Source organism: Histoplasma capsulatum, assembly GCF_000150115.1.
Source record: "Histoplasma capsulatum G186AR genomic scaffold supercont2.5, whole genome shotgun sequence".
In the NCBI taxonomy this organism is placed as follows: Eukaryota; Fungi; Ascomycota; class Eurotiomycetes; order Onygenales; family Ajellomycetaceae; genus Histoplasma; species Histoplasma capsulatum.
The window spans coordinates 595,767-618,213 of record NW_025544805.1 but is presented as its reverse complement, the minus strand read 5'-3'; the positions used below and the strand labels follow the sequence as shown (position 1 = coordinate 618,213).

Genomic DNA, 22,447 nt, shown 5'->3' with positions numbered 1-22,447 from the left:
TTTTGCTTGGTAAAGCAACCGCCACAACCTGCCGTTGATGATCATACTGTGGCCGGTGAAGTCAACCTTATTGATAGCCTATCTTCTCCTTCAAGTACTATGTAGTTTATCAATGTCAGAGAAGCCATTTTGGAGGAAGGCTAATCGTGAGCAAATCCAATCCGTAGCTTATAACTAGGTACTGTAGATCGGGCTTGTTGCACATGTACTCCGTACAGGCACCCTTCATCATCAATATGATGGCCATGTTCGCCTTACGCCATGCGGGTTCAGCCATCTGCAGGCTCCCTCAGTCCGTCCTAGGACCGAAATCAGCCAAGCGCCGCGGTTAACCCTCGTGGATGAAGCTGTGTAACATCAGTATTGTTTGGTCCTTCTCAAGTTTGGCCAGCAGGTCGCATTAAAGCTGGCGAAATATCTCTTCAAACCGTTTACTCGGGGATGGGGCAGGGCGCTTATCAATGTTCGATGGGCGTTCTGTAAGAAACTCCGAGGTCCTTACAAGTAGTAGTCGTAGCCGACCGCGTTCCCTCTGGGCCAGCTTAATGCACCTGTCAAGAGAGTTGGTGCTAAGTGGCCAATCACCCGGCATACGACGGACGGGGGCCTTGAAATTGTCAAGCCTATTCCTGGAGGGTTGCATGGTTCTGGTTGGTGGTGAGGGAGAAAGCAGACGCTACGGAATACTTTGACCCCATAGCACAGAGCCATACTACTACGTAGTTAATTTAAGAGTCTTAAACCGTCGAACCGATTGATGCACCCATCGTGTATAGCCACAGTCAGACTCACAGTCAGAATCAGACAGGCGAAGAAGATAGCTGCCTTGAAAGGGACTGTTTCCATGAGCGTAGTTATTCTTGGAAGCCCTATCAACGCCGAAATGGCGGGATAACTAGTCAACAAAGTTCATAGAATACATACATACCCTCGATAGGCGCTGGGCACTCCCCATCTGCTGCTGTTCCTGTTCGCGGTGGCTCTCCCACGCTTGTCAGGGCCAGTTGGGGCTAGCGACCCACTAACAAGCTGCGAAGTAAGTACCGATAAGTATCTCCCCACGGCCATCGGCTGGCCAGGTACCCCCAAACCCCTTCCACTGCGGCTTTCTCCTCCCCAGTGTGCTCTCCCACCCTCCTCCGCCGCCCTCCCTCTCCTTCTTGAGTCGTCTGTCTTTATATCTGTCTTTTCTCTTATTCCTGTGCTGGTCATCCTTGTTGCGCCTGTTACTACCCGTCTCTTCTTGTCCTCCCTGGTTGTCAGCCTCATCCACTCCTTGTGTCTCCGTACTGAACCGCCCCCGTATTCACCCTATGCGGAGTCAAACCCTTTCCGTCTCCCGCCGCTGAAGTTCTGAATACGATCTGGCTACGGCTCTTTCTCCGGTGAATTGGTCCTCGTTTTCCTTCCGAAAGTGGCATTCTATTTTCCATCCTCCATCCCGCTCGATTTTGTTCAATCCTCCGGGCCGTGGCATCTCAACAGCATCTCAACAACGATCTCCACTTCTCCGCATTCAGTTCAATCGAGTCCCGGACCTTCTACAAACAGGCTGTGAATAGACTCCCAGAGACACTCTCGTGAGCCTGACGATCGAGGTCTGCCGCACTGCGGCGGCAAGTGGCGGGTTGGGTCGCAGTGCTGCTGTATATTCACTCTCAATATGGCGCCCTTCTTCGGAAAGTTAAGAGGCAATACGGTATGCTCTTCGTTAAAGATTTTGTTCCCTGTATATATTGTATCTGACATGTGGGAATGTTTTGATGTTTCTAGGGAACCGGAACTCAAGCTTCCACCTCTTCCTCGGTCAAGAAGTATGTTCTCCCCGCACCGATGACGCCCCTGGAGAAGATGCTGCAAGATGCTGGCCCGTTGCGGAATGATGGCAGTGACAAATTTTTCGGGATGGAAAACGTGAGTACTTTGGAATTTCTCCTTGTCCATTTTGAAATTTTGGGAGATGCAGGATGCTAATATTTGCTTTCATCATGTAGGCTCAATACGGAAATACATGGTTAGTCCTATTCAGCTGATATGACAGTTTGTACCATCCGTGTGCTGACGGTACTAGTTATTGCAATTCTATTCTTCAATGTCTTTACTATTCAGTCCCTTTTCGAGAATCCGTTATCAACTACCCAAGACGCTCCCCCATAGAAACACTCAACGAATCCCTCGCCAAAAATTTACACTACCCAGACCCAAACGCACCAATGGAGGATAAACAAGATGCTAAACAAAAGACAAACGGTAATCCTTCCGTCAAGGGTGGCGTAGCCCCCCCTGCGCAACAACCGCCTAAACCGGAGGATAAGGACTCACCGGAATACAAGAAAAAAGTTGCGATGCATAGACTTCCAATCTTAGAAACAAGAGACAATGCCATGAGCTATGGGATGCAAGAATCGCTCTTTACGTCTCTGAAAGATATTTTCGAGGCTATAGTTGCCACTCAAGAGAGGATGGGCGTCATCCGTCCTTATAGCTTCCTCGAAGTGTTACGACGAGAACATGAAATGTTCAGAACAGCGATGCACCAGGACGCGCATGAATTTCTTAATCTACTACTAAACGAAGTGGTTGCCAATGTGGAAGCAGAAGCCGAACGTTCACTACCTCCAGAAATAGACCAGCAGTCGGAGAGTGGTGAGTTGTCCACGAACACCACAACCACTGGGTCTGTAGCAACGACACTCACGAATTCCAATACCTCTAAATCACCCAATAACACACGATGGGTACATGAACTTTTTGAAGGGACTTTGACCTCGGAAACGCAATGCCTTACGTGTGAGAACGTATCACAGCGAGATGAAGTTTTTTTAGATTTGTCGGTCGATCTTGATCAGCATTCGTCAGTAACGTCATGTTTACGAAAGTTTTCGGAGGAGGAGATGCTCTGTGAACGCAATAAATTTCATTGTGACAATTGCGGGGGCCTGCAAGAAGCTGAAAAGCGGATGAAGATTAAACGATTGCCGCGCATCTTAGCTCTTCACTTGAAGCGCTTTAAATACACTGAGGATTTACAAAGACTCCAGAAGCTATTCCATAGAGTGGTGTATCCCTATTACCTTCGATTATTTAATACTACCGATGACGCCGAAGACCCTGATCGTCTCTACGAGCTTTATGCCGTCGTTGTCCACATTGGTGGTGGTCCTTATCACGGCCACTACGTTGCTATTATAAAAACAGAGGACATGGGTTGGCTCCTTTTCGACGACGAAATGGTGGAACCAGTTGACAAGAATTACGTCCGTAATTTCTTTGGAGACCGCCCTGGGTTGGCGTGCGCGTACGTGCTCTTCTATCAAGAAACAACTTTTGAAGCCATGCAAAGGGAACAGGAAAAAGAAGGAATGACTTCAATGAATCGAGCATCGGTGGACACCAAGGATTTAGTTTCCGTTTCGCAGCCCAAAATGAACGGGTCTACTACTGGTTTCGATGAAACCAATCGAGGAAACACCGTGACCCCCTCCGCAGATCTTTCACCAACTTCGCCCTTAAAAAGAATACCAACTGCACCGGAACCATCTACCCATCCTGAGAATGCGACGCCTAGTCTCCCACCTCTCCCACACCTTCCTCAAACCCCTGTGATGTCCAGCTCAACCAACCTAAATTCTAAAAAGAGCGACGTTATCTTCAAAAAAGAACGCGCAAAGGAAGAGAAGGAACGGAAAACTGCAGAGAAGGAGAAGGAGAAGGCACAGAAGCAAAAACGAAAGGAACTGGAGGCTAAACTGAAGGAGGAAATTAAGCGCCAAGACGCCGAACTCAAGACGGCTTTGGAACTTAGTAAAGCTTCTAAGGCTGAGGAGGACCGCCGTATTGCAACTCCTCGCAACGGTAAGGAGAACGGCCAACCCGGAGGAACGGCAGGAGGTCTTGGTCGGTTCAAACTGGGCAGTAGGAGTTTGAGCTACGGCATATTATATTCTAGAGATAAAGAGAAGGGTCCAAAATCATCGACAGAGCCGCCGCCAGTACCCGTACCCCCAATGTCCCTACCGCTCCCATCCGCCACTGCAGACCCCAAGAGCCCTGTCGCAGAGAGCAATCTTAGCAACAATTGGCCTTTGAAGGATGAAGTATATTCCAATCCGCCAGTCGACTCTACCGCCCGTAGCAAAAACGAAGACCCGAAACCACGACCAAATCCATCAAACTTTTTCAATAATATGAAGATACGACCACGAGAAGTCTCCAACAGCATCAACCATTCCAGTCGCCATACCAATTCCGATCACAATCACAATCATGCTCGCAGTTACGATATCAACCACGATCCCAATAGGAAGCAAACACACAATGGCAAAGGTCACGAAAATAACGGAAACTCAGTGAAGCATGCAACACCAAAACGCAGCCGGTTCAGTCTACGAAGGAAATCGTTCAGCGTAACATAGTTTTGGTACTTCATATTACTTAGCTCTGGCTTGGTAACAACCAACCATGGTCCTCCTTGTCACATGTGATATTTTTTTTGAAATCGCCTTCGTTCTGTCGCCTCTCCCTCTCTCCCTCTCTCCTCTCCACACTCGCACACACAAAACTTATTACATTTTCTCATTTCCTTTGCATATATGTACATGTACAGCACAATCTGCATGTGCTATTTAACGTCATCTACCATTGGAAAATCGCAAATGAAAGAAGTCGATGGCATTTATTTTAACGTCCTACGCCGGAATTCATTCCCTTCTGCCCTAATCTGTTTTTGCATATAACTTTTCGCCCCTTTCTTATCTCTGTTCCTTTGTTTTGTGGCCTCTGCCGTCCATATCCATATATACCATGTTCCCCTTTTCTCCCTTCAATGTAGAATTTAAATTTATTCTTCTTTCTCTTGTTTGTTACCTTACCTTGTATGTTCATTATTGCTGGCTGGCTTGGTTTGGTTTGGGATTCGGCTTTGGCTATGGCTTCGGTTAGGTAGGCTATTTACGTTCACTAAATGTTTGGATTTTTTTTTCTTTTTTTTCTTTTTTTTCTTTTGAAGTGAGCGGCTCTGTTCATGTCTTAATTCTGTTTCCATTTCAGATTATCTTCCTTCTTCTTTGGTTTTAGAGTCGTCTTGATGCTGCTTGACGGAACGGAAAGTAGAACGCAGAGGAGGGAGTGGTGGAACAAGATCTTCATTTTATATGGCTATTCAACTCCTTTTCATACCTAATAATTAACCACCAGCGCTGTCGGGTTGGGAGTTCTTCGCGAACCGAGTCCTGTTGCGGGTTGTTGTGCGCCTGTTACAATTCGTTCTCTCCACATGCATGTCTCAAAGCAATCTTATTCTAATAATACCTTCTTCTCTCTGTCACTATTTACTACATATCCCTTCTTTATTATTCAGAAAGCTAATGGCCCGACTGGCCTTCTTCGCACGTATCTTTCCAATGCCCGATTAGAGATGCATGAGACTTGCCTGAGGCTAATCGCATGCCACGCAGACAACTTTTCATAGTCGATATGCTCCTGACGGGAGTGCGAAGGTCCGTATAAGTGCGAGGGATTGAAATATTGAAATATTTTGTTTTGTATTCTCTCAGCTGCTGGTGTGATGAAGCTGGGGATGTATGTAAATTGGCGGAGATAGCAAGAGTAGATACTATGAAAAACCAGAGGAAATAGAGAGATGGATATCAAAAGAAATAAGAAAGAAAGTGGGTAAATATGATGTTATAACGTTGCCCTTTTTCCGTCCCCTCTCCCACCTCTGCCTTTTCTATCCCAAAACGATTTCGTAAATTATGATTATTAGGTTGATTATGATGAGGGGAACTGACAAAGAAGATGGTGTCAGCGTATTGACTAGCCCACTGTTGACGTATTTTCTTGAGAGTGAAAATGAGAAGAAGAAAAAAGAGAGCCAGAGTAAAACAAATCATTCTTGAAAACGTACTTCTCATAACCGTCCGCACGCTTGCTATTAGATTGACGGATTTCGCCTTGATGCTTGTGTTGTCAGGGACGGCGGCGCCGAAGCCGGGATCGTACTGTGTGCGGCCCCAACCAACTACATGATTAAATGTGTTAGTCTGAATTTTGTATTTCTATGCATGTTTGTCGACACGTGTGTGCACCAAGTGTGGGAGGAGCTTAGAGATGGGATGCGTACTGCGGGCCAAAAAGCGGTCTTCAGAGAGGATAGCGATGGCGTTTATGATGAGGACGATGACTGCAAAACAAGAATCTTGTGTTAGTCCATTGTTACCCTCCTTCAATAAAAATATGTACTGCTGCGTGCTATCCCATGCTAAGGAGATGAGTCTGTAGGTAGCTATCTATGTGAATGTAGTCAGGCACAGAACATACTATAAATCAGCTTCCCCAGACCGAAGAGAAACATGGTGTCCTTTTAATGGCCAAGTGGAGGTTATCTTCGCATGGATGCAGAGAGCTTTTTGGTGTATGGCGACCGCCCTCACATCGAATATGAAGGTGTAGCGGCGCGGGAGGGCGTTGTCGGGTGAGGAATGCGAAACGTTGACAGAATGAAAGTTGGTGACGACACTCGTTAGAAATAAATAAGCCTCCGCGATTTATCAGTGAGAAGAAGACCTTTCTCCAAACAACCACCGCAGGAAAGAGACAATGCCGAGACTGACAGGTAAGTGGTATATATGCTATACAAGCATAATTAAATATCCCTCGAGTATCCAGTTTCCAAACGTTCAATGAATAATTACTGACTACTGGCTGCAGACTGGTTCCTGCTCTCGCTCATTCCTGGCCTTATCCTCCTCCACCTCTACGTTTCGCCCTACACAAAAGTCGAGGAATCTTTCAACATCCAAGCCATACACGACATCTCCACTTATGGGATACCGACCAAGAATGCGAAGAACAGATTACACACCCAATATGATCATTTCTCTTTCCCTGGTGCAGTCCCGCGCACCTTCGTTGGGGCATTGATAGTAGCGGGAATAGCCAAACCTTTTATGTGGATTAATTCGCAGATTCATTGGCAATTACTAGGTTAGAAGCTACATAAACCCGCCATATAGAAGATCCCCCATGGACTATTCAGTTACGAGGGTCTCTTCGGGTACCTAAGCTAACTTACTTCGTTTCCAGTGCGAGGGATCGTGGGTTGCTTCAATGTCTTTGCACTCATTTCATATGCCAGAGGCGTTCGACGTGCATTCGGTAAGGATGTTGCGGTTTGGTATATTTTATTCCAAGCCAGCCAGTTCCATGTCATATATTATGCCTCTAGGACCCTTCCAAATATGTTCGCTTTCGGTATCAGTAAGTCTCAACCACTTTCCCTCCCACATAATATCTGCGTTCTGAACTGAATAACAGCCATGATACTGAACAAATTTAATTCAAAGCCACTTTTGCATTCCGATATCTCCTCCCCGAACCCTCCTCAGCGGTACAGAATATCCAATCCCGCAAAAGATACCGTCTTAGCCTCTACCTTCTCACCATCGCAGGTATAGTTTTCCGCTCAGAAATCGCCCTCCTCCTAGCAACCACAACTGCAGACCTCTGGGCCAAAAAGCGCGTAAACCTGCGTAGCGACATTCTTCCCGCCGCCATATCTGGCATAATCATTGGCCTCTTTTCCACAATCATCACTGACTCGATATTTTGGCAAAAGTTCCCACTGTGGCCCGAACTCGCCGCCTTCAAATACAACGTCATCTCCGGCCACGCATCCGCCTGGGGAATCTCTGCCTGGCACTTCTACCTCACAAATGCCCTCCCACGCCTCCTCCTGAATCCCGTAACCTACACTCTCTGCATCCCCCTCTCAATCCTCCAGCCTTCTACCCGCCCCACAGCAACCTCCCTCCTCCTCTCACCCCTAGCCTACATATTCCTCTATAGCTTCCAACCACACAAAGAATGGCGCTTCATCCTCTACACGATTCCCCCGTTAACCACCACCGCTGCCCTCGGTGCTTCTTATATCTGGACGCACCGTTCCAAAAAACCACCATTGTACCACATCCTCGCCGCCGTCCTCTGCCTTTCCACCCTAACCACCTTCGCAATCTCCACCTTGCTCCTCCTCCCCATCTCCGCCACAAACTACCCGGGCGCCCACGCCCTGAACGCCCTACATAATAACCACCCTTATAATCACAATGACTCTCGCATCACGCGACAACAAACCATCACGGTGCACATTGACAATCTCTCCTGCCAGACGGGCGTGACACGCTTCCTACAGAAGCCCCCACCCAAATCACCGCTCATCGTTCTCCCTGGAACCCCCGATGGGAGGTATCCGGAACTCCGTAGCGGGGAGCAGAAGTGGGTGTATGACAAGACTGATGCGGGCGATGTAGCGCGTATGAAGAGAGCGGATGCGGAGCGGTTCTGGGGACAGTTTGATTATTTACTTGCGGAGGTTGTTGGCGATGGCGCTAATAATATTCCTGGTCGATGGGAGGTTGTTGATGAGATTACGGGTTTCGGAGGAGTAAAGGTTCTGAGGCCTGGCGATGAGTTTGTTGGTGATGGGGTGGGAGGAGGGGTTGAAGAAGAGGTCTTAGGGAGGCTTTTTGGGGATAAAGCTGTAGACGGTTGGAGTTGGGTTAAGAGGGTGGGGAGAAAATACGTTACCCAGGGCTGGTGGGTGGAGGTGCGGATGGTGCCCAAGATTAGGGTTCTGAGGAACGTTGGGTGAATTTCATTTTTGTTCCCGTTACTATTTCGTATACCTTTTGGCTGTTATTATTTTAGATCAGGAGTATTTTTGCTCCTCCGTTTTTATTTATATACTTGGCATAATTGACTTGAGGTTAGGTTTTTCTTTTTGTTCTGGGATCATGCAAAGGGAGTTGGATGGGAGAGCAAAACCCTCCAGCGCAAGCGTTAAGGGAATGCTCTGGATATATTGAGCAGAAAATACGGGACGGTATCTTTAAAAAAAGAGAAAAAAAGAAAGAAAAACCCACCGCTGACTTCGAGTTCCACGAGAGAAGACCAGACGTGATGCGTAACATGATCATGGTCAATAAGAAGCCAAGAAAGAAAAAAAAAAGAAAATCAAAATCAAAATCAAAATCAAAGAAACCAAGCAAAAATCCATTCTCTAAAAGACTAACCCCCCAACGCCTCCAACCTCCCCTCCAGTCCTTTCACCCACGGCCCCACAATATCCATATTCCCCTTCATCGCAACCTCGCAGTCCCTTACCTTCCCTTCAACAGCCTTCAACCCGTCCCTCCACTGCTCAATCTCGCTCTTCATCTCCGCCTGCCGCTCCTCCAAGGCATCGAGGTCCTCCGCCGCCCGCGCCGCGCCCGCATGGATTGCACGCAGCGAGCGCAGACGCTCCAGCACGCTAGGGAGAAGGGGGTGGAGCGAATTTATGGTTGGTAGGGTTGTGTAGAGGGCATGGATCTTTGCAGTTTGCTCGCTGGCCGCGGAGTCGGTCTCGGTGACGGAGAGCGAGGAGTGGGAAGGGGCGTGGTCGGCTGTTGGCTTGTTTGTTGTGGCAGCGGTGGTGCCGGTTCCGGCTGGGTCGTCGTCGGAGGCTGCGGCAGCGATGCGCGCGGCGATAACGGCACGGGCTGCTTCAGTCGCGCGGCGGCGCGCGGAGGAGAGGGCGTCGGCATCAGCAGTTAGTTTGCGGATGCGAGTTGTGAGAGCTTCGATGTGAGAGGTAGTTACGGTGGATTGGGATTGGGACTGGGACTGGCCCACCGGGATTGAGGCAGAGGGGCCGGTTAGAGTGCTAGAGAGGGTGGAGAGTTGGAGTGTGAGATGGTTGAGAGTGGGTAGAATGGGTTGCGGTCCCGCGTTGTCGTCCGAAGCGTGAGGAATTGGAGTGTTAGGGATGCCTAAGGCTGCTTCAAGTAGGGCAAGGCGGGCATCGAAGGCGGCAGCATTAGAGAGGAGGCCAGCGGGAACGTTGGATTGGGGTCCATGTAACATTTCATTTCGTTGTTTCGCGGCGTGTACGGTGGGAGGGATGCTTCCTCCTAGTTTTTGTGAGAGTATCTCCTCCGCAGTAAAATGTACCGAACCGCTTCTTGAGTAGGCATGGAGGCTGTCCAGCGCCCGACTTAGCTCCAACACGCCACTGTCCAGGGAGTCTTGGTCACCGTCAACTGAATCTCCGGCACCAGCGGCTTGCGTATCACGGTGGGAGGCCTTTCGAGTAGTCAATTCTTCTTTTAACTCATCCGCCTCTCTGCGGAGCCTGGCCAATTTTCGTTCCAGAGACTCATCCTCTTCGTCGCTGACATCTCCTAGTACTTCGGTTCCATCTTCCCTCCTCTGTCTCCGATGGCTCAGGGCCTTGTATGACTTCCTTTTGGAGGCAATGCTATCTGAGAAGTCCACACCGCGAGCATCCAAATGGGATGAGAGGAAGTGCGATCGGGCCAGGTCTGGCTGAAGCCGTTGGCGGTCGATTTCCGGATTAGATGATTCATCTTGGAAAGGGGACGGGGAGCGAACTGTGGCAGTCTGGAAACTGGTTAGATCGGACTTTTTAAAGCTGAGAGAATAGGGTGGAGTGGGTTTGCTTACAGCCAGAGTAGATCCGTCAGTAAGTTCAGGAGTCTCATAGATATCTGGAGCCAGATCCTGATTGGAGGCGAGAAGAAATGAAGTATGGTTAGCAAAGGCAGGCAAAGCTTATATAGGAGGATGCGGAGAGCTGGATATCGCACCAGATCAGGAAGGCCGGCATATTTCTTGTTGAAGGCCATTGCTGCATGCAAACATATCCTTTTAGCTATTGGGAGCCTCCTCCGCCCGTGCTTGGAGATACTCCGTTGGTATTTGTGTCTACTCCAGCTCCGGCTGTTGTTGTTTAGTTGATGTTGATGTTGCTGTAGCTGGTATCGTCATAGTCACGTGGTAATACCATTTACGAAGTGTATATAAGGGCCTGTGTAAGAGGGTTGAACCTTGGTTATTATCATCTATCTAGTGGCGAGCTAATAATGGATGTGTGCCTCCAACAGCCTGTTTGGTATAGTAACTACTTTTTTATTATAATGTCCTCATTTGAACAACTGCAACTTCCAACATTTGCAAACCACAAAATATCAACATACAACCTGAGCTCAAATCTATGTCCAAGATCAATTACTCAATAAAATGATGTCGTCGACTTCAGAAAACTCTTCTCTAATAAATATTCAACAGCTTATGGATCTGTTACAAAATGAAAGGATAGTTGAGTATCATAATATCTCAGAGTCCACAGCGAAAGAGTTTCTTGAACCTGCTGACTGCAAAAATCTGAAGTAAATCTCTTTATTCATCTATGAGACTTGCTATTAGCTAATAATAATTATAGACTGTCATATAATCCACGGACTAGGACAGTTAAGATTGTTATGCCTACCTGGATCCACAGTGGTTGTCTAAACTGGATTCAAGGTTGGATTGCAGATTTTAGAAGATTGGAGCAGTGGGATCAAAGAACTATATCAGCTGCCGGAAAAGGAGAGTTGAAAGTATTTGCTGGAGAATATGCAAATAGGTGAGTTTATATTTCTGTTAATTTTCTTATTACTTTTTATACTAGAATATTACTAACTCTACTCTAGAATCATAATGCCAGACTGTGCTATTTTTGTTTCTACCCTCACATACCCCACGATAGCAATGGAGATTGCATATACGGAGACCTATGAGGATCTGAAAGAAAATGCCCGTCTGTTACTTGAAGGGACAGCAGGAGAGATATCAGTTGCTATTCTAGTAAAAATAGTGCCTCTCAGATCAGATGAAAGTCATATTCAATCTGCATTTGTACAGCTCTATGAATACAGCTCTACACAAAACAGAGCTATTCCTAGAGGAGGCCGCAAGGTATTTTGATAATCTTTTTGAATTTATTATAAAGTTAAACTAACCTATAATTTTCTAGACGCTCTTTCCAGTACCCAACAATCATGCCCGTCAAAGGATTGAATTTTCGTGGGAAGATGTTCTAAAATCTCAGCTTCCACAAATACAGCCTGTCTCAGCAACTCCACCTCCACTTCTTCTTGATGATCTTCGTGAGATTATCGATGCTTATACCGAGAGACATATTCGATTGCGCGACGTCGAAGAACGGCTTAATTGATCATTTTGTTATACAATCTGTGAGTATACATGATAATGTTGTTGAAAGTTTTTACAAGTTTATTTTTATTCTGTGAAATTGGACTGACTGTAATTGAAGCGACAATGGAAAGCCCGTTCAAAGCTAAGTTCGAACTTAAGCGCTCCATCGATAAATCTGAGGGATTCAAGAGCGAAAAGTGCTGGCGAGATGGGGATTGTTATTCGTTATGAAACTGAGGGGGCGATGAGGATTATTTTCGGGATAGGCTGGGGGAGGCGCTGATTGATTATTGGGAATAATTCATGTTTAAATTGTGAGGGGTATAATGATACCAAAAAGCATGTTTCTACGACTGTATTTTTATTCTTTACAATTGAGTGATGGTAGTTGAGAGTGGTTCACTGTGAAAGAGAAGTAAATGAAACTTATTATTATATCTTTTTAATATGTGTCTTGAATTCTGTTATGATTAAATTGGTGCAGATTATATCCATGACTTCTTACCTTATATGATTGAACTAGTATCAGAGATAACATTTTATAACCGCTTATATATTAGAGATTTTATAACTATTATAGTTATCTCACTTCTCGAAATCTAAGCACCGTCTCACTTATACTAGGGGCAGCCTGCCCCTAGCAACCCCCTTCAGGGGGTGGGCAAACGAACCTCTAAGTCCCGGGGAATGGAAGGCATCTTTAATTGCTTCAAAGGGTGGACATCTCAGGCACAACATTGTATAGCAGGAGCTTCATGAAACATGCAGCTGGGCAGGACGGAACAGAAGTACGACGTCATATTGATATCATCGCTAGATATCATTCATTCAAGCAGGTGAGCAGATCAATCGGCAGGTAGGCAGTCAGATAGTCATCTAGTAAGCCATCATTGCCAGGTAGGCGGGTAGCTAGATGATGATGTTTATTCTCATAGAGATTGATTGGATATTGAGCAGCCATGTTGGTTGGAAGGTAGGGAGGTAGGCAGATATCTAGCATTCTTGATTCCATCAGCAATCGATCGGATATCGAGGCAGGTTGACAGGCAGATAGATAATTCAGGGGTAAGAATAGGGGGCCTCAGAGCCAATTGCATTAAAAAGTCCAATCTCCACTGCATGAAAGTGGAGATTTTTGAGCATTTTCATCATCAATCAGAGATTCAGAAATCTGCGATCCACAACTTTTGAGCCCCCCTGATGATTCTTCTTCGCTTCGATGATTCATTTCATATCACACCAAGAAATGGACTGAGACCAAACCAAACCAAACCAAATATGTAATCCATGATCCCACCGGCTGGCCTACTATGATAGTTCCACTTATCCAGCCCAGCGCGGTTGCGATTGTTTTAGCATGTTCGCCTGCGATTCCTGTGGTGGATCGTATGTTGCCGCTGCTTGCTGTGTCATGGCAACCTCCGAGGCTCAGGCCCTGAACAGGGCTCTGTGCCCGTATTAAATATCTAAAGATCCCGATCCCTTCGTCTTGTTTAACTACTGTTTCTCTTTTTTTTTTGGTCCTCCGATTTGAAATTGCTTCTTGTTTCTATATACCAGTATAAACTCACGCCCCCCGCGCGACTCTCCAACCGCCTCAAACCATAACTCACACACAGTTTCCCACAATGGCTGCTCCGACTGAAGTCACCGTCCATGACCTCAATGGCACCTGGGTCATGGTGAGAATTTCCATCTGTCACCTCAATCACAAGAATAAAGGTTAAAAATCAAAGTGGAATAAAAATAACTAACAGAAAAAAACCCCTCCCAAGGACTCATCCCTCTCCAATGACCCCGACGCCATCTTCAAGCTGGTTAGCCGCCCCTCCTCATTCTCATTATCACATGCAAAACGCATCAAGGAAGAGAAGAACATAAAAAACCAACCAAATCTAACAAACCCACCCAACACAGCAAGGCATGTCCTGGCTAACGCGCAAAGCCATCGGCCTCGCCACCGTAACGCTAAAAATATCCCAAAAGACAACCGACGCCGGCGTCGTCGAGCTCACCATCGACCAGGTCCTCACAGGCGGCGTCAGAGGCACCTCCGAGCTCCGTGTCCTCGACTGGTCCGAGCGACCCCACCAGGACCACATCTTCGGCAGCCTCATCGGCCAGAGCCGATTCTGCAAAGCCGACGCTTCTGCTTCTGCTTCTGCTTCTGCTGGTGATTCGGACGGAAAGCGGCAGCCCACCGTCCACGTGCAGACAAAAACGGGCAGCGCGGCGGAGGACGTTGCTGTGGCCGAGTTCCTGCGCGGGGAGACCCTGGCGGATGGAGAGCCGGCGGACGGGTTCGCGGTTGACGGGGCGAATGAGGACCTTTTGCAGAGCTGGGTGCGGAGTCTGGACAATGGGTGGACGGGGGAGCAGGTGGGGGTGCTTTTCTTTTTTCTTTTTTTTTTCTTTTTTCTAACCTCTCTCCTCCCCTCCCTTTCTCCCCACTCTATGTTGCGCTTTCTTTTCGTCAGTTGATACCGCCATACTAACCGGTAGCTTCCCGATGATCCCAGATCTGGGGATTCGAGAGAATCGAGGGTGTCAGACGGTACACCCGTCGCGTCGTGGTCACCAAGGGTGGCGAGGTCCAGAAGGTCCGGCTGGTCTATACCTTCGTGAACCGCAGTACCGAGTAAATTCAAATATATATATATATATAATAAAATAAAATAAATAAAAAATGTATATATAACTAGAACATAGATATGCCGGGTGAATGGCCGTTGTTTTTGGCCTAACGTAAAAGGCAAGCAATAATGAATGTATATACTCCGTAGTTAACTATGTATTTATATCGGGAATGGATATATTTATTTGACACGGGATAGATAGTGTTGTGTTTTATCATTTTTTACAACCTAGAAACAAATACACCACAGGTCCCAGAATTTTTGCAATTGAGATAAGACAGTCTCTCTCTGCCTCTCTTCCCCCCCTCAATTGGTAGCGGGTTGAGGAGGTTTTTCCTTTCTTCATCCCATCCTATCTGTGTTCCCTGTATACTTACGCACATGCTACAGCTGGATGCATAGTATTCCATTTCTACTCCACTCTCTGCTGCATTAAATCCAGCTTTCTCTAACCCAACCCCACCCCTATCCAATTTTTTTTTTCAGTAAAAATACAGATAAGACATTAAATTGGATTCGATATCTGATAGCCTTTTGCAATTTAGTTCGATAGTTCGATCACAACGATCATCGCATGAGGACCAGACGTCCCTACCTAGGTAGCTCCCCGCCCACCATCCACCACTGGTATCAACTGTCACTTCTCGACGTGTATGTTCATGAACTTATATTTGCTAAAATACGTGTGCATATCAATTTGTTCAAGGAACAGGGAACAAGGGTGTACTCCATGAAACAAACAGAAAATGGAGATATTAAAAGGAAGGCGGGGAAGGTGCAGAGGAAAACATCCTGGGGAATACAGTGATAACATATTTGCCAAATCTCCCCCTCAACTTGACCTCATTCACATGTCACATTTTTCTTCTTTCGCCTCTCAGTCCCCTTCTCATTTCGTTCTTCACACCCTCTCCTCACAATTCCCCCACTCTTTATCCCCCGTCGATATATGTATATGTATATGTATATGTATATGTATACGTCAGACATAGCTAGGTATGTCGGGGCATAGTAACGTGTGCCTGCCACGGCCGGTATATATCGATTTAGAACAATATGTTAGTAACCCCTTTCTCATACAAACAGGAGATTTAAGGATTGCGCAAATAAGAAATGGTGTAAAACAAAAAATACACACACAGACACACACATATACACACAGAGAGATGTATATATATAATTAATAAATGAAAACTTTTTTATATATATAGATATATATGCATCACAAAGCTAAAGTGAAAAAGAAATCAAATGATAATTAACTCTGCGTGGGCATCACGACGCTCGCCTTTGTATTGACCGCATCCTCACTCCGCCACAAACTCGTGACGGTCTTCTGCTGCGTGTAGAATTGCAGGCCAGGCTTGCCGTAGAAAGTGCTTGCACCACCGCCTGCGATGCTCTTCTTGTTGCCGGTGAAGGAGAACATGGGGAGGGGGACCGGGATGGGCCTGTTGTGTCAAGGGGAAAAAATTTATATATATTAGTGCATGTGCATACGGATTTAAGGGTTTGGGTTGGGAAGGGAAACATACACATTGATACCGATTTGGCCGGCTTCCAGCTCGCGTTGGAATTTGGTGGCGGTGGGACCAGATCGGGTGAAGACCGCAGCACCATTACCATATTCGTTCGCGTTGATGAGGGAGATGGCGTCGTCGACGGTTTCCACTTCGAGACAGACGAGGACGGGGCCGAAGATCTCTTCCCTGTAGCAGCGCATGTGTGGCTTTACGTTGGTGATGATGGTGGGGCCAACCTTTTTGCGAATCACGTTAGTGACGAAAGTAAACAGAGCAAGGATATATAGTAATACCAGGGGACGCATTATTGACTTACCCAGTTGCCATTGGGATATTTCTCCGGTTTGTATCCGCGCCCATCAAGTAGGATTGTGGCACCCTCCTTCTCAGCACTGGCAATGAGGTCTTCAATCCGCTTCTTGCTCTCAGGGCTAATGACAGGGCCCAAGTCAGCGCCTTCTTCGAAGCCACCATCGACTCTTAGAGTCTTAGCGCGCTCAGCGATCTCCGGAAGCCATTCTTTGGTCTCCCCAACCATCACGAGGGTGCTCAATGCCATGCATCGCTGACCAGCAGCGCCAAACGCAGCACCGGTGATGGCATTCAGGGCGTGGTTCTTGTTACAGTCTGGGAGGACGGCTGCATGGTTCTTGGCCCCCAGGTTGGCCTGGACTCGCTTGCCGTTGGCAGAACCACGGGTGAAGATGTATTCTCCTGCGCGGTTGCTGCCGACGAAGCTGATGGCTTTGATGGCTGGTTCGTCGATGATGAAGTCGACTGTTTTAGCCGAGCCGTGAACGACGTTGATGACCCCATCAGGGAACCCAGCTTCACTGGCTAGTTCAGCAAGGATCATTGCAGCGCCGGGGTCACGCTCGGACGGCTTGAGGATCAAGCAATTGCCGGTTACAGTAGCAGTAGGGATGGACCAAAGGGGAATCATAGCAGGGAAGTCTAGTGAGAAGAAATTATCAGTAAACCTGGTTTTCAAAGGATCCCCCAAGGAGAAAGCGAAGAACAAAGACAGAAGAAGCAGAGGATAAAAAAAGAAAAGAAAAAGATAAAAAAACATACTGAACGGGCATATAGCGGCAACAACACCCAGGGGCTCTCTATAACTCCGAGTTTCCATATCCTTAGCGACTTCCAGAACCTCTCCCGTAATCTGTGTTGTAATACCACACGCGGTCTCCGCGACCTGCAGGCCTCTCAGCACATCACCTTTGGCATCCGCAAAAGTCTTCCCTTGCTCCAGCGTGATACTGGCGGCCAGACGATCCCAATTCGCGCGGATCAGGTTGGTGAACTTGAAGATGATCTGCTGTCTGGCCATGATGCTGGTGGCGCGCCATGCGGGGAACGCCTTCCGGGCACTCTCAACGGCGGCGCGCAACTCCGCATCTGTGCTCTGGGGCACGCGGGTGACGAGGTTGTTGGTGGCGGGGTCGTGCAGGTCGATCCAGGTACTAGCATTGGAGGTGACGAATTTGTTATCGATGAAGTTGCAGGTGTTGACGGGGGAGGCGAGCGGGGCGTGGCTCTTGGGATAGTTCTCGGCCGGATATGGAGCTGTAGCTACAGCAGCCGCAGGGCTCAACTGCTGGGCGGTGGCGTGCAATCTGCGGAGCGCTGTATGCGATGCGGGAAGCTTGGAGGCCATTCTGCTGCTACTGGTGGCTATGCTGCGAGAGGAGAGGCCTGTAATGGGGATACTGCGAGAGATGGCGGAACGACCGATGAAAGCGGGGATGGAGCGGGCAACGGCACGACAGGCGGCCATGGCGGCTAGACAAGGGGGGAAGCAGGGCGCGACGGGCAGATTACAGCAGGAGAAATATATACAAGAGGTGGAGGACGCGGGCACTACACTATATACAGTATATACAGGACACGCAGCAGAGATGCGGAGAGAATTGGGGCAGGCGAGGAGGCCGTTGACGTTGCGGGGAGAGGTTTCCTGGCTTTATATACTCCCAACTAGGACTAGTAGTGCTTACTAGGGGTTGCTCAGCGCGCTTTGCTGCGGCGTTCCCAGGCCAATCAGACCGCGGCATCTCGCCAAACCTCGCTGGCCGGAGCGTTCTCTCGGCGCTCGCGGGCCGGGGAAGGGGTTATCTGGAGATATAGTTGCAGATTCGGTACATGGCTGATATAACTCTGGCAGTGGATCTGGTTTACTTATATATACTACAATCTAAGATATATATATATATATATATATATTCCTATGTTTAATTCGATAATTATCTATATGATAATGCCTTATATCTACTCAGGTGCCATGCTACAGTCTTGAGCCTCACCCAACGCTGTGGCAAGACCTGGCGAACTAATGCCAACTGTGGGAATAATCTGGAGGGAAAAGATCAATAATACATGGGCCATGCCATTCCACGCTCTTTCATTATTACAATCCCGAGACCGAGATATCCGTTTGATCTACCGTGAGAATAAAAAGTATATGATTTGGGAAAGAGAAAAAAAAAATCAGACAACTTATGGCAAAGCAAAAAGAGGATGCAGTTAATAATGGTTAACAAAAAAAAGAGCAAATAAACTCTTGAAGAACAATAAAATATCAGATTATGTTTTACATTGTTTGAATTTTAACAACACAGAGGAAGAAATGGGCACAGATCAGAAAGATGAAACCCACAAAGTAGAGAAATGACCAATGACAGGAAAATAAATACCTGAAAGCCTGTCCTGTATTTTTTTTTCTTTTTTTTCCTTTTTTTTGTAGGAGCAGTCAAGAGGCACTTCTGGTAAGGTTTTTGAGTTTTGTGTTTTCCGAATTTTAGGATTGTTTCAGGAGTTATCCTCCTCTTTCATGTTCCATATGGTTTTTTTGGGCTTGGGGTCATATATTTTTCATTTCCTGTGTCCATTTTCTCCACCTTATTTTTCTCCTTATTCTTCTTTCGTTCTCCGTAATGATATTCGTTGGCTTGATTGGCGTTATGGTGCCATCAACCCGTGATTCCAGGGTCAGGGCTGCTGTCTGTCGTGTTCCAATCCTTCCACCCTCGTCGTCGTCGTCAAAGTTCCTTCCGCCCGCAGGTGGGTATCACAAAATTAAAGAAAAATATATAAAATAAACCCTTGGAACTTACTCGCTAGTCTTGGTAGACCGCTTCTTAGCTCCACCCTTCACATTATCCGCCCCTGTGCTAACAGCTTCAGAGGCTGACGCCTTCTCCTTCTCCTTGCCTTTTTCAGCCTGTTTTTTGGGAGCAGGAGAGGAGCTGGAGCCAAGGCTAATCCCACTAACAATAATGAGAATGAGAGTAACCAAGAGAGCGCCCAGACCACCCGCCACCTCCGGAACAGTCTTGACGGCCTCAACCGGGTTTTCAAGAGCCAGGGAGATGAAGAGATCGATCTTCTTGCGAATGTACTGGACGGGATCCTCTTTGAACGAGGTTCCTGCCTCCTTCTCCTCATCCTTGGGCCGGGATGCTTCCTCTTCCGCAACCTCGACTGGGTGTTTGAGGTCCCAGGTTTCAGCCTTGAGCTTCTCCGCGTCTTCAATGGAGTGGCCAATGTAGATGTTGTTGAAGAGGATGTCACTTTGCATTGTCCAGATCTCAAACCCGATCTATAGTGTGGCCGTTAGTCCATATCCTTTTATTGTTTCTAAATTGAGACAAAGGCGGACGTTAATCATGGAAAACTTACAGCGCCCATAGGCTCAAAGTTGGCGGGAGTCTTATCTTCGAAATAGTCGGGGTTGGGGATTTTGCGTGGAGCCCACGGTCCCTTGTAGGCGGGGTTATCGATCATGGGTGCGACCCATTTGCCCTTGTAGTCTGGGTTCTTCTTCATCGGCTGCTGCCATTTTCCGCAACCGGACACTTCGCTGCACTTGGGGTTGGGAATGGTAGGCGGCGTCCAGTCTCCATCCTCCTCATCATCCCAATCCTCGGGCTTCTCGGCCTCTGGGTCAGGAATGCTAGTGGGCTCATCGATCAACCAGTCTTCTGGCTGAACGGCATCAGCGTCAACAATTTCATAAGGTGCATCCTCATCCCAATCTTCGGGCTTGGTTGCATCTGGATCAGCGATACGAGCTTCGTCAACCCAATCCTCCGGTTTCTTATCCTCGGGGTCATCAATCTCCTTCGGAGGGTTGACGGCTGGGCTAAAATCTTCAAGTAAAGTGCCGTTCTTGACAGCTTTTCCATCAATCCGGATCTGAAACGATTGGTCTGGTTTGACGATGAGGGTGTAAAGAGTGGATAGCTTGTTAATCTTGGCGGCTGGTGCCGCATTCATATGCTTCTCTTCATACTCGCCAGTCTTGGGGTTTTTATGCCTGAAGATGAAATGGACCTGTAGATCAAACAATATCAGCATTCGGTAGTTGCATATTTTCAAATACCCAATAGAAACAAACCTTGTTGGTAACTCCACACTTGTCAGGTCCGAACATGATCACATATGGCGAGGCGTTCGAGAATTCCTCAGCGTGAAGCTTCTTATTGTCCTGAAGAAGCTTCATATACGCGCCACCGCAAACCAGGGAGTCTGCCAGATATATCGTCAGCCGATAATAAATAGTGCGCGCAAAGGGAAGCCAAGCAAGGCTAAATCTGTTTTTCCTACTCACTCTGAAGTTTGACTTCGTATTGAACCACCAACGTCTTGCCCTTGTTGTCGATCTTTTTGGGGAACTTGGCTGATATCGCGTGGTGGGCGGCAGGATTCTTAACCACCAAGCCCTTGTCGCCCACCATGCCATTCAAGACATGCGGCTCCTCAACAGCCCAGGTTCCAATATAGGCCCAGTCCTCATCCGAACTCGAATCCTCCTTCTTGGCATGGGAGGGCGTCCACCGGGTCTCCCAGTCATCAGTGAATTGCTCGAGGAATGGAGCTTTAAGGGTGGTGGGCTAAAATGGACGCGGCATGTGGTTAGCTTTCTCTGGTCTTTGTTCATACTCGAGAAACAGAGCTGAGAGCTGGCAGCCAGAAAGGGGGAGTTTGTAGCAACATACAGTAAATGTTGGCTTCTCAATCGCAGATGAGGGAGAAGGCGCATCCCCCTTGACCTCTTCCTCAGCACGGACATTGCCAATGAGAGCTACCGAGGAGAGGATGAGGGACGCCAGGGAAGCGTTGAGACGCATTGTGACGGACGGCCTCCCTACGAGGATAAGGGCACAAGAAGGTAATCAGCACAAAAAGCGAACTGAGGAGAATAATCCACAGGACGAAGATAAGAAGAAAGGAGCGGAGGAGTATAAAGAAAGGGAGAGAATGGTGGGTTGGTTATCTTTTATGAGGAGCGAAGACAAGTAAAGGTGGCCTCTTTGCCGACACAAACAGAGCTGTCTTGGGTGCTAATGTTACAAGGGCGCTTGGCAGGCGCGCTAGAGTAGGTCAGGTGACCTCATCCTTCGCCAAGGCTCGCCACATACCATTCCACTCAAACTGCGGAATACTAGCATATAAAGTCAATTATATAAAATAGGACATACCAACTATTTGTACAGTACTAATGATTGATTGTGTCAGTTTATCAACAGCGCACTGAAAACAACCTACAGTTGGACAATGTAGTGGCTAGCTGCAGCTTTGACCCAGAATCGATTTGCCATATCTAGGTTTAATCCAGTAGCCCTCATATTTTAGAATGGACTACATACCTCAATTCGTTGAGCAATATCCGAGGCTGGTATCATTTTGGGTACGGCCACAAATACGCAAAACAATGAATGTAGAAGATGCGAGGTTTCTCCTTGAATAGAAAAGGGGAAAGGAGAACACTCTCTAAAGGATCAATTCATAAGAGTGTCTCGGCTAACATAGCTTTACAGCGAACCGGCAATACCACCTGTTGCGGGCCAGGCCTTCCCCCGATTGAAGCTTGTGGGCAATATTTATGAGACGGGTGATATGTCATAATAACATCGGGACACTGGAATGAATGCAGTGATCAGGGCTTGAGATTCCGTGTTTCATCTAGACATCCTCCTCTACATCTTCGGCTTGCTGAGGGAACCCTAGCAAGAGGAGAACCTGTTTACAGGAATCTGCGGATATAAGCTAACGGTGTTAATAACTACGGCCATTATTTTAATGATGCTAAACATTACAGAAAGTTCTAATTTTGGTCAATGACTGGACTGACTAACCGATTTGCTGTTCTTGTTGACTGCTATAAAATGCCATGACCCGATTGAGTTATTCTCAGCATGTCAAGTTCAACTCTTCAGTGAAGCCTTATATTCTCTCCCAGCAATG

The 22,447-nt window shown here is 47.4% G+C and overlaps 9 protein-coding genes across 9 annotated transcripts; 4 read left to right on the top strand and 5 right to left on the bottom strand.

Moving 5' to 3' along the window:
* Window positions 1–676: 676 nt before the first annotated feature.
* Window positions 677–1,212, bottom strand: HCBG_04161 (uncharacterized protein; the record flags this gene model as incomplete). Its single annotated transcript, XM_045431210.1, has 4 exons — window positions 677–712; window positions 793–869; window positions 929–1,010; window positions 1,045–1,212. 4 exons carry the CDS (start codon window positions 1,210–1,212, stop codon window positions 677–679), a joined length of 363 nt encoding a protein of 120 aa, XP_045287763.1.
* A 451-nt stretch (window positions 1,213–1,663) lies between these two features.
* On the top strand, window positions 1,664–4,971 carry HCBG_04160 (ubiquitin C-terminal hydrolase; the record flags this gene model as incomplete). The annotated part of the gene is made up of 4 exons (XM_045431209.1): window positions 1,664–1,699; window positions 1,774–1,814; window positions 1,995–2,014; window positions 2,200–4,971. 4 exons carry the CDS (start codon window positions 1,664–1,666, stop codon window positions 4,413–4,415), a joined length of 2,313 nt encoding a protein of 770 aa, XP_045287762.1.
* A 760-nt stretch (window positions 4,972–5,731) lies between these two features.
* On the bottom strand, window positions 5,732–6,355 carry HCBG_04159 (uncharacterized protein; the record flags this gene model as incomplete). Its single annotated transcript, XM_045431208.1, has 4 exons — window positions 5,732–5,787; window positions 5,909–6,022; window positions 6,125–6,184; window positions 6,322–6,355. 4 exons carry the CDS (start codon window positions 6,353–6,355, stop codon window positions 5,732–5,734), a joined length of 264 nt encoding a protein of 87 aa, XP_045287761.1.
* Window positions 6,356–6,600: 245 nt separating this feature from the next.
* On the top strand, window positions 6,601–8,653 carry HCBG_04158 (dolichyl-P-Man:Man(7)GlcNAc(2)-PP-dolichol alpha-1,6-mannosyltransferase; the record flags this gene model as incomplete). Its single annotated transcript, XM_045431207.1, has 4 exons — window positions 6,601–6,616; window positions 6,712–6,987; window positions 7,087–7,260; window positions 7,347–8,653. 4 exons carry the CDS (start codon window positions 6,601–6,603, stop codon window positions 8,651–8,653), a joined length of 1,773 nt encoding a protein of 590 aa, XP_045287760.1.
* A 416-nt stretch (window positions 8,654–9,069) lies between these two features.
* On the bottom strand, window positions 9,070–10,736 carry HCBG_04157 (uncharacterized protein; the record flags this gene model as incomplete). The annotated part of the gene is made up of 3 exons (XM_045431206.1): window positions 9,070–10,443; window positions 10,507–10,563; window positions 10,650–10,736. 3 exons carry the CDS (start codon window positions 10,686–10,688, stop codon window positions 9,070–9,072), a joined length of 1,470 nt encoding a protein of 489 aa, XP_045287759.1.
* A 349-nt stretch (window positions 10,737–11,085) lies between these two features.
* HCBG_04156 (uncharacterized protein) lies at window positions 11,086–12,459 on the top strand (the record flags this gene model as incomplete). Its single annotated transcript, XM_045431205.1, has 3 exons — window positions 11,086–11,231; window positions 11,538–11,802; window positions 11,861–12,459. The coding sequence occupies 3 exons, from the start codon at window positions 11,086–11,088 to the stop codon at window positions 12,059–12,061; spliced, it is 612 nt and encodes a 203-aa protein (XP_045287758.1).
* Window positions 12,460–13,670: 1,211 nt separating this feature from the next.
* On the top strand, window positions 13,671–14,684 carry HCBG_04155 (uncharacterized protein; the record flags this gene model as incomplete). Its single annotated transcript, XM_045431204.1, has 4 exons — window positions 13,671–13,724; window positions 13,800–13,859; window positions 13,960–14,421; window positions 14,562–14,684. The coding sequence occupies 4 exons, from the start codon at window positions 13,671–13,673 to the stop codon at window positions 14,682–14,684; spliced, it is 699 nt and encodes a 232-aa protein (XP_045287757.1).
* Window positions 14,685–15,936: 1,252 nt separating this feature from the next.
* On the bottom strand, window positions 15,937–17,981 carry HCBG_04154 (methylmalonate-semialdehyde dehydrogenase; the record flags this gene model as incomplete). Its single annotated transcript, XM_045431203.1, has 4 exons — window positions 15,937–16,129; window positions 16,214–16,437; window positions 16,518–17,155; window positions 17,276–17,981. 4 exons carry the CDS (start codon window positions 17,979–17,981, stop codon window positions 15,937–15,939), a joined length of 1,761 nt encoding a protein of 586 aa, XP_045287756.1.
* Window positions 17,982–18,576: 595 nt separating this feature from the next.
* HCBG_04153 (calnexin) lies at window positions 18,577–21,885 on the bottom strand (the record flags this gene model as incomplete). The annotated part of the gene is made up of 7 exons (XM_045431202.1): window positions 18,577–19,799; window positions 19,880–20,533; window positions 20,598–20,728; window positions 20,811–21,093; window positions 21,199–21,347; window positions 21,749–21,803; window positions 21,850–21,885. The coding sequence occupies 7 exons, from the start codon at window positions 21,883–21,885 to the stop codon at window positions 19,311–19,313; spliced, it is 1,797 nt and encodes a 598-aa protein (XP_045287755.1).
* Between the last annotated feature and the right edge of the window lie 562 nt (window positions 21,886–22,447).